The 11,094-nt window shown below is 37.2% G+C and overlaps 1 protein-coding gene across 1 annotated transcript in view; it reads left to right on the forward strand.

The window, feature by feature from the left end:
* The window catches only part of USP34 (ubiquitin specific peptidase 34), a 179,470-nt gene that overhangs the window by 152,463 nt on the left and 15,913 nt on the right, over positions 1 to 11,094 (forward strand). Inside the window, exons 68-73 of the mRNA XM_006881033.1 lie at positions 1,517 to 2,151; positions 3,798 to 3,955; positions 6,101 to 6,179; positions 9,316 to 9,442; positions 9,771 to 9,878; positions 11,002 to 11,090. Coding sequence (XP_006881095.1) covers positions 1,517 to 2,151; positions 3,798 to 3,955; positions 6,101 to 6,179; positions 9,316 to 9,442; positions 9,771 to 9,878; positions 11,002 to 11,090 — 1,196 coding nt within the window. The remainder of the gene's footprint in view (positions 1 to 1,516; positions 2,152 to 3,797; positions 3,956 to 6,100; positions 6,180 to 9,315; positions 9,443 to 9,770; positions 9,879 to 11,001; positions 11,091 to 11,094) is intronic.

Consider the following 11,094-nt stretch of genomic DNA (forward strand, 5'->3'; position numbering starts at 1 on the left):
ATAGAAAAAAAAAACAAAAAAAAATGTTGGGGGTGTGAGAAAGTAACTTAAATTAAATCTAATTACTTTATTCTAAGCAGAATAAACTGTCAATTACAATTTTACACAAAAGTTGATCAGGATGAAATATATACGGCCAGGCTTTTCTGTTTGAAACTTACGTCATAATTGGGCCAAACTTAAAAAATTAGGCTTGCCAGAGTTAACTATGAAGAAATGTTTGGAAAACAGAGCATAATGCTATTCTGACTAAATATTTTATTTATTCCCAGTTAAAATTTTCACTGTAGACCTGAATTTTTAGAATCTTTATTCGCTTAATATCAAGTTATAGGTAGATATGTAAGAAAGAAAAGTCATAATATTAAAAAATAATACTGTTGCAAAAAGCCAAAAGTTTGGGATGACACAGTTTTGAGAATCTCTTGGATTAACATTTTTCTAAGAGCATTGGCTCAGGAATCTGCTGATTAGGGTTTGGATCCTCGCTCTGCCCATACTGTGTGATCTGGAATAGTTTACTGCTTCAACTCAGTGAATGTGAGGATAATACAGATGGGGCCTGTTGCATAGTTACTATGTCAGAGAGTAAACATTTGATAAATGTTAGTGATTTCTTACTATTGTTAATCGTTCACTAGAGTCACCATTATCATTTCCTAAAGCCAAATCGAGATTTTGCTTCTGTCTAGCCTCATGTTCTCTTTGCTTCTCCAAGATACAGATTTTTCATTATAAACATGTGGTTGTGGGCGTTAAATGAGGTAGTATTTCTAAAGCACCTAACTGAATGCTGTTTTCATCATATCAGCATATACGGGTGGAGTCAGCTAATGAATCATTACTAACTTCTCAGACCTCCTAGTGTAGACTTAATTCCGATATCTTGAAGTCAGCATTCATTTCTCCTGAAAGGGTGCAAAGTTAGCCAGACTTTGAAAGCTTATTATTATTACTATTATTAAGCTAACGCATAACAACGTTTTATACTTAGGAGCTATATCATCTTTATTACAACTCATTCTATCTATATGCTGATCTAATTAAAGGACATTTTTTACTCTCATTTGTGTTTTTTGAATGACAAAGAAAATTAAGACTCCACAACATTAACGATTTAGTGAAGTCAGAGGACCAGAAAACCCTTTGACTATGCCTCCTGTTCAGCCATCGTGTACTTTGAGATGGAATGCAGCAAAGAGATGATGAGATGAGTAGGAAAGGTCTTCATCTTGAGGACGCTAAACAAAAGAGGGGTGAAGATGTTTGTGCTGATTGCATTAGTGTTGCCACCCTAGAAACGGGCTAGGACAGAAGGCATTGTTTGCATCACTCCTTGGGATCTTTCTGCAGAGCCGGTGGTGAAAGCAGAAATATACTGAAAGAATTGTTCTGTGTCCTTTAGTTACTATTCATTTACATTATTAAAAAGAAGAGTAGCTATGTGTTTAATGACTGCTCATCAGCCTATCTAATGTCATGCAAGGATCTGACAGTTTTGTTTTACATTTTATAGCTGCAGCTTATCTTCTGGTGTCCCTTATACCAAGCAATTCATTCCGTCAGATGTTCCGGTCAACAAGGTCTTTGCACATCCCAACCCGTGACCTTCCACTCAGTCCGGACACCACAGTAGTCCTGCATCAGGTCTACAACGTGCTCCTTGGTTTGCTCTCAAGAGCCAAACTCTATGTTGATGCTGCTGTTCATGGCACGACAAAGCTTGTGCCGTATTTTAGCTTTATGACTTACTGTTTAATTTCCAAAACTGAGAAGCTGATGTTTTCCACATATTTCATGGATTTGTGGAACCTTTTCCAGCCTAAGCTTTCTGAGCCAGCAATAGCTACAAATCACAATAAACAGGCTTTGCTTTCGTTTTGGTACAATGTGTGTGCTGACTGTCCAGAGAATATCCGCCTTATTGTTCAGAATCCAGTGGTGACCAAGAACATTGCCTTCAATTACATCCTTGCTGACCATGATGATCAGGATGTGGTGCTTTTTAACCGTGGGATGCTGCCTGCCTACTACGGCATTCTGAGGCTCTGCTGCGAGCAGTCTCCCGCGTTCACACGACAACTAGCTTCTCACCAGAACATCCAGTGGGCCTTTAAGAATCTTACACCACATGCCAGCCAGTATCCTGGAGTGAGTAAAATCGATACTCTTCTATCTGTACCTTCAAACTGATTGGAAATACCTGTTTGGATAAAATAAAATTAATTATACTTTTTTGAGAGCTTAACATGTATTTGTTTTCTAGAATGTACATATGAAATTAATTTTGCTGTAAAATTGATAAAGATGTGGGTCTTTTTTTCTTGTGGTTTTATCAGTGCATTTTTCGTGTCTACCCAATGGAAGAAGTCAGTTTTGTGATACAGTTTCAGGGAAATGATTGCCACTCAACTATTTAAAAATTAGGTAGTCTTTGTCAAGCTCAAAGGCGATCTGAGAATGGTAGTATTTCTCACTGTTGTTTTTCTCAAAGTATATTCAGATGAGTGAAGAGATTAAGAGGTAAAATATGTATGTGTGTGTGTGTACGTATGTATGCATGCACATTAAACAGTGATATTGTGGCAGGACTGTAAGCTGGTTCATCCTGATTCAGTGGTCAGCTGAGAATGTGGACGTCCACTTAGAGAGATACTGAATCAGTGTACATTTTAACAGGGTCCCTAGTAGATGCCTATAGACTGGAAAGTCAGATTCTCTGTGAGCTGGGTTTTTTTTTCATGTTGAACTGTTGTTTCTGTAGATTTTTTTGCACACTTCCCTTTCCTATTCTGTTGTGAACTCAGATGACAAATGCTTGTCAAACTGGGACGAGGCTTGCTCGAGGAAGTCAACCCCTTTTCATGGTCTTGTCAACCCAGATATGGCAGTGGCTAATGCGGAATATACTCACAGAGAACTGGTCAGAACTACTTCGGGATGTTAGAGTAATCTGAGTGCAATGGAGGATGTATCACTAGAAATTAAAATAGAATCCTTAATTGAAATGCCTTTTTTAAACAGTATGTAGTGAGTTATTAAAGTATCTCACTCAGAAAAAAATAATTTCCTTGTTAACTGCCTGTAATACAGGGAAGAACGTACCACAGTAGGTTTAAAGGCAAGGCTATTAAATAATGCCTAAGGAAGAGAATACAATTGTCTGACTTTAAGGATTCAGGACAGGATTTTATTAGGTTTCTGTGGATATTTGTCTTTCCACGTTCCCAAAAATAGTGCTTGATTCGTTACTAAACGAAAAACCTTAAATATATTTTTATGAAATAATGCTAGGGAGTAGGATTATCTTTAAATAATAATAATCCTTGTCCTTCGCATCAGTGAAATACACTATTTTGTAAAATCTGTTGGAGATTTTAGTGAAAATGCTGCTTAACTCACTTTTGCCATGAAAGTGTCAAGCTGAGAGTTTGAGCTAGTTTATTAACTAATAAATATTTCAAGGGCACATATGAATAAATAAATTAATAAAACTACCACCTGTGATTGTACTAAAATATTAGTGCCCTCATTTCTTCCTCTTGGTCACTTGAACAACCAACCTATCAGTCTAGAAAGATGATTCTTCATGTTGTGACAAAGTGTAATAACTTACCCTGTCTCAGGACACACATTTAAGGAAGTAATAACTCATTTTGAGATTTTAAATGAGAGTTTAGATCCTTATTAGTGTCGTTTTTAAGAGGTGGTTAATTAGCATCACTTGCAGAAAAAGTAGCAGGTATTAAAAAATTTTATAGTGTTAAAAGGATAACCAAAGTGCCCTTTCTTTTTAGGCAGTGGAAGAACTATTTAACCTGATGCAGCTGTTTATAGCTCAAAGGCCAGATATGCGAGAAGAAGAACTAGAAGATATTAAACAGTTTAAGAAAACAACAATAAGTTGTTACTTGCGTTGTTTAGATGGCCGCTCCTGCTGGACTACATTAATAAGGTAAAATGATGTTTTCTGGTTGATATCCGGAGTTTGTCCTGCACTTCCTCCCCTTTTTCCTCTCCCCTTGGCCCCCAAAACACAGGAATGAGAATTATCCTCTTGGAATTAAGAGAATAGTATAAATGACTTGTAACTGAGAGTTGGCCAAGCCTTCAGGATTATTGGGAAATCATTTATGCCCATAAATGCCTTAGAAGGATCTTTACTTTGAAAGTTAGTGATGGGCCTGTACGTGTGTTTCCATCATCAGCTCAAATCTTTCTCTGTGTTGGAATTCACTCTGACTTCACGCTGGTCCCACTGTCCTCTGGGAGTTGTCCTGCTAACTGAAAGGACACACTTCTCTGGAGCCTGTCAGTGGCTCCTCTGGAGAAAGATGGACAGTCCCCTCTGCTGAGATTTATGGCCTTGGAAACCCTCTGGAGGGTCAATTCCAACTTGACAGCAATGACTTTAGAGTGTTGTGCTTGAATAAATAGTTCTGTTCTAGTGACCGTTGGAGCACCCTTCTCCATCAGAGCTGGCTGTAAATACTCTTTGCCATTCCAGTTAGCCCTTTAACTCTCTTACCTGTAGCAATTGACCAAAATAGTATTTACATTTACTTGTTCAGAACTACAGAAGTTAATGAGCTGCTGAAAAGGTTACTTACTTTTCCTTATCTTTAGAATAACCTAAAAACTCCCTGTAGACTATACCATCAGAGCTCACTGTGGAAGTAAAGTTCAGACTAATTTCTTAAAATGCTACCTACTACGTATGTATTGGGAAAGTGTGTAGTGAGGGACTGGAGATGAGCACTAAATATCCCATGGACTGTCAAGAAAACAAACAGGTATATCATGTAGAACATGTAACCAGAGTGCTTCTTAGAGGGAGAGGTAGAGAAACTGTGTTCCAGAGTTGTTGTTAGGACATGTTGTTCCAGACATGTTGTTAGGAGGGGCCTGGTCCTTAGAGAAAGACATGTTCAGGAAAGGGGAGGGTCAGCAAAGGAGGGATGACTCACTGCGGTGGATTAACACGGTGACTGTACCAGTGGACTCGAGGGTGCAGAGATGATGAAGATGGCACACACAGTGCAGGGTTCAGATCCGGCATTCATAAGGTCACTGTAACAACAACAGGACCTCACAACAAGAAACACAGCTAAGACTTGGAGGTGATTTCTTCATTAGACACAGTTTTTTGCAGTATTTTCTTAAAAGACTGAAGGAAATCAGGAAAAGAGAAAGTGGCTTTTTATGGAATTTTTTTTTCTATAATTATATTTTATTAATTTTCATAAACATTTACAGAGGTTTTGGGCTGCCACTCATTCATTGTTGCACTATTCTCTCTACCCTCCTCCCAGTTTGTTCTTGTCCAAATGCCACAGTGCTTGTCAAAGCCAGTTCTGATTAATCTCCTTTGTCAGTGTGTCCTTTGCCATTCCCTATCACTCCTCCCTGAGAGAGACTTCACCCCGAGTCATAAGGAAAAGGGGATGGTGTATTCTCTTAGCTACTTCCTGCTGAAAAGGGATGCTGTGGGTTTCAGGGTGAAGATCTTCTCTCACTACTCTAAAGGGCCCCTTTGGCAGTAGGAAACACATAGACTATTATGGAGATTGATTTTGGAATTTAGATGCACTCTTATTGATTGTGCTTGGCCGTACATGTTCATATCCTTGAAGATGTATCATGGGGGTGTTGCAACCTAGAAGACACAAATTTGACTAACAAGTTATAAGTACGTGAGCCCAAAAATTATGGAAAAGTAAAAGAAAAGATTCTTTCATTGTTTTACAAACCCTCCCCCAGGTCCCCTCCACCATGTAGCCCTCGCTCTAGTCTCCTGTGATGACAGAAATACCCAGTTATATATCTCTTTTAAACAGTTTTCTCCCTCCTCTGTTTCAGTGCAGTATACATTATTGAACCCATCTTACTCAGTCTCTCCCCAACCCCAATTTTTGATGTGGATATTTGGACAAACTGTTTTCCAAAAGTTTGCTTCTTAAAATTAGTTTTTAAAAAGATTTTTTTTAAGAAGGAAAGAAAACCTCTTACTCAAGTAGGATTTTGTGTTGTACTTTGCAGCTCAGTTTCCAGTATCTGATAATGAAATAAATTATAGTCAGTCTTATATCTTTCTCTCTAGTGCCTTCAGAATACTGTTAGAATCTGATGAAGACAGACTTCTTGTTGTGTTTAATCGAGGATTAATCCTAATGACTGAGGTAACATTTTATTCTTTTACTGCATGGGTTTTGTAAATATTTAAAGTTCGGAAAGTTTATAAGTGGTCACAATTTCATTATATTCTCAAATTTATTAGATATTAATGTTTAGGTCACCATTTCTTTTTCCTATAATAATTTTCACACCTTTCACCTCTTTTGATACTTAGAACTGAGTTAGATTGTTTTTATTCATAAAGATGAAAATTGTTTAGTCTCACATCATTTCCCAGACGTCACCTAATTAAACAGAACACAGAGGCTGAGATTGGACCATGATACTTCAGCAGGCTGCTAAAATCTTTTTCTTTTCTTTTTTTAAAATTTTTTATTTTAATGGAAGTTCCCAGAGACTTTGGATTTCCATTCATTCATTGTTGCACACTTTTCTCCATACCCACATCTCCCCCAACCCCACGGTTCATTTTTCTCTTTGAAAAGTAAAAAAAATCTCTGGGAAACAGCCAGAGCAGTGATGAGAGGTCAATTTATAGCAATAAACAGATCATAAGGCAGGAAAAAATGATCATTGATTCTCTAACCCAGCATCTCCAACAAATCGAAAAATAACAGCAAGGAAACCCAGCACCCTCTATAGAAACTGAAATTGTAAAAAATTGGTGCATAAATAAATGAAATAGAAACAGAAAAACAATTGAGACTATCAACAAACTTAGGAGTTGGTTCTTTGAAAAGGTCAATAAAATCGACAAACCACTAGCAAAACTAACAAAGGAAGAGACACAGATAATCTGAAAAAAAGATGAAACGGGCAACATCACAACAGAACCAACTAAGATAAAATGGGTAACATAGGAATATTATGAAAAACTATACTCAAATATGAAAACCTAGAGGAAATAGACAAATACTTAGAAATTCACAACCTACCTAAACTGACACAAAAATTGAGCACCTGACCAGACCCATTACAAAAGAAGAAATTGAAAAGATAATAAAACAACTTCCAGCCAAAAAAAATCCCTGGACCAGATGGTTTTACAAGTGAATTTTATCAAACATTCAGAGAAGAACTGTCACCAATTCTACATAAACTATTTTAGGAAATAGAGAAAGATGGAATTCTCCCAGACTCATTCTATGAAGCAAACATATCCTTGTTACCAAAGGCCGGTAAAGACACCACCAAAATAGAGTACTATAGGCTAATATCTCTTCTGAACATAGATGCAGAAATCCTGAATAAAATCCTAGCTAGTAGAATCCAATGATGCATTAAAAAAATAATTCACCATGACCAAGTGGGGTCCAAAACAGGTATGCAAGGATGGTTCAACATAAGAAAAACAATCAAGGGAGATCTGGTGGCCTAGTGGCAAGAAGCTGCACTGCGACCCCAAAGGTATGTGGTTCGAATCTACCAGATGCTGTGCTAGAGGAGGAGTGGTAATATTTGGCGGTACACACAAAAAATAATTATAAAAATAAAAACAATCAATGTAATTCATCACATTAATAAAGCAAAGAACAAGAACCACATGATCTTATCAGTTGATGCAGAAAAGGCAGAGTTGACAAAATCTAACACGCTTTCCTGATTAAAACACTCAACAAAATAGGATTAGAGGAGAATTTCTTCAACTGAATATATACGCAAACCCAAGAGCCAACATTGTTCTCAATGGAGAGAGATTAAAGGCATTCCCTTTGAGAACTGGGACTAGGTAAGGATGCCCATTATCACCTCTGTTATTCAATTTCCTGTTATTCATTGACTTCTGTTACTGTATTGGAATTCTTAGCAATTGACATAAGACAAGAGAGGGAAATAAGAGGTATCTAAATTGGCAAAGAGATATGAAAGTATACTTTGAAAACCCAAAAGACTCAGCAAGAAAACTGGACGTAATTGACCAATTTGGCAAAGTGACAGGCTACAAGATCAATATAAAAAATCAGTTGGATTTCTGTACAGTGACAAAAAGAATACAGAACTGGAGCTAAGAAAAACAATACCCTTCACAATAGCTAATCACAAGATTAAGTACTTGGGAGTAATCTAACCAGGAACACAAAGGATCTATTCAAAGAAAATTACGAAACATTACTGCAAGAAACAAAAAGAGATCTAGAGAAATGGAAGAATATACCTTGATCAGCATGGGTAGGAAGACTCAATATTGTAAAAATGACAGTATTACCAAAGGCAATTTACACCTTCACTGCAGTCCCAATACAAATAAAAAAATTTATTCATTCACCCTTTTCGTATTTCTTAACATCCACAGTGTATAATAACTTTAAAGCTTTTTTTATTTGATAATGGAAATAAAGTAAGATGGAATAGTATATTCCAGGAGTTCCATGAGAAAAGTACAAGTTCATTTTTCCTGTTAGTGATGTTACAAAACAGGGCTAGGACATGTTTTCAAGTCAGGGTTGAAAAATTTGGATTTGCGAGGTAAGTGGGATAAGTTAAGTGATGTTTTGAGCTCAGCCTTAACACAGTATTGGGTGTTTGAAGAATGCCAGTGTTTCTGTTTGAAACAGTACACAAAGAGAGGTTGATGAGATTGTCATTCCTTCACTGAACAAGTGAGTATCTGCTGTGTGCCAGCCACTGTGCTTGGGGATAAAGCATTGAACAAGACCAGTGGGGTTCCTTCTCTCACAGCTTACAGGTACCATGGTGCACAGGTACACGGCTCACATTGTTTACTACCAGATTCTAGGCCAAGAGCTTTAAACTTTGAGTTCTGATTACCATTAAAGGCAATGTTGGAAAAAAGATGTTTCACTATAAAATAAATTATAAAAAATTAGGGGTTAAATTAGCCAATAAAGTTAAAGGAATTAAGAGGTTTACCAGCCAGTATAACTAAAGAAATTAATTGGTTTTTCACACCTGCTGTTTTGAGTATTGCTCATTCTTCAGAAGCCTTGTAAAGTTGTAGCTGTTACCTAATTCTCTCATCTTCCTTCTGTTGCCTCCTACCTTGTCCTTTCTAAGACCTCAGGAGCTGAAAGAAGTTGACTTATTGATAGAGAAAGCAGATACATTTGCTTGCATGCACATACATACGAACTGAAAACACTACAGAAGGTTATATACTATTTTGTAACTAAGTAAAATAAAAATGAAGTGAAGTTTTCTCTTCTTTATAATCATTTGTAGTCTTTCAACACACTTCACATGATGTACCATGAAGCCACAGCTTGCCATGTGACTGGAGACTTGGTAGAACTTCTGTCTATTTTCCTTTCGGTTTTGAAGTCTACACGTCCATATCTGCAGAGAAAAGGTTTGATCATTTCTGGTTCTTTCTTTTAAAGTGCTGCTATTAAGAGGAGAAATAGGGCTTTTAAGCCACACAACTCAGAAATTGTCTTTAAGTCATGCACAGAAGACGGTAGTAACACCACCCCAGAATGTCATGGGTCCCAGTAAAGCTCTCGGCACGCACTCTGGAAACGTCAACATTAGGAGTTTGGAATCCGTTTCCATGCATGGTAGCAATTTGGGTATTTGTGTAATTTTTATTTCATAGTGTTATTTATAGATTAGAATTGAAAGTAATTGTGGAAACTTGATCTCAAATGGCATATTTATGTGTGCTTTTGTATTTGCAGATGTGAAACAAGCATTAATCCAGTGGCAGGAGCGAATCGAATTTGCCCATAAACTGTTAACTCTTCTTAATTCCTACAGCCCTCCAGAACTTAGAAATGCCTGTATAGGTAAGTTACTTGGGAAAAACATCTTTTAAAGAAGACTACGACCCGTGAGTTTTTGTTTGCATGCTGCTATGTTAGGTCTGTAAGGTTTAAAAGACATCTGTACTTTTTATTTGTAACTCACACTAGCCTCCAGGTCCTAAAATTCAACCATGTGATCCTACAGGTCTCATAATACCTCTTAATACCTCTTGGTTCTCGCAGCTCTGAAATCTTCTGGTGTTCTCTACGTAAAATGGAATATGTGCAAGAAGTCCGTGGGTTACCAGCAAAATAGATGAATTAGAAAAAGTATAGGAAGTTCTTACTTAGCCTTCCTTTATGTAAGATCGCGCTCCGAGCCTTTTCAGTAACTTTAAAGCTACAAGTGCACCAAGCACAGATGATTCTGATGAAGAATTTATTGTGAGTTTTAAAGTGAGGGCAAATTTACGTAACTAATTAAAGAGCAAGTTGGAGTTGTCCACAAATCAGATGTTTATAACCCAAGGACCGCCTAACAGTGTTCACAGGTTAGAACCAATACTGTAGAAGATTAGCCTCATTGTCTCACTGACTTTTGCCTAAAGATATTTATGACTATTTCACTTTTTACAAAAATTGCATGTATTAAAATGATCATTTGTGGCAGATAAAGGATCCTCATCTATTTTACAATCAGTTCTTTTTACTGCTTCAGCAGCTGTTTGAAGTACTTATAGTTTCTCACACTGTCATGTGTAACTGGGTGCTGTAAGCAAGCAGTGTTGGTACCTTGTGGTCTGATTTTCCTGTGAATTACTGGCTTTCATTCTTAAACCCTCAACAAGAGCGGAGGAGCACTTGGGAGTACCCTCCATGCACCAGAAACTCTGCCAGGAGCCTGTCCTCAGAATCGCCACTGCTGTGACGTACTCACCATAGAACATTAGAAGTGAATTAACCTCTGAAGGAACTTTGAATCTTGGAGTTCTGTCTAAACTGCTCTGGTTCTTTTTTTTTTTTTTATGAAGACACATAATCATTATGCATTAAATACTCCCTTCTCTCTTCCATAATCTCTCTTGGCTACATAAAATTGTTCTCGTTTCTGTTTCTTAAATGTTTGCCTGACTGCACTTTATTGAAACTGTGTTTTTATTTCCAGATGTCCTCAAGGAGCTTGTGCTGTTGAGTCCCCATGACTTTCTTCATACTTTGGTTCCGTTTCTACAACACAACCATTGTACTTACCATCACA

This window comes from Elephantulus edwardii, unplaced genomic scaffold, assembly GCF_000299155.1.
Source record: "Elephantulus edwardii isolate Elephantulus edwardi_28Jun2011 unplaced genomic scaffold, EleEdw1.0 scaffold00011, whole genome shotgun sequence".
Lineage (NCBI taxonomy): Eukaryota > Metazoa > Chordata > Mammalia > Macroscelidea > Macroscelididae > Elephantulus > Elephantulus edwardii.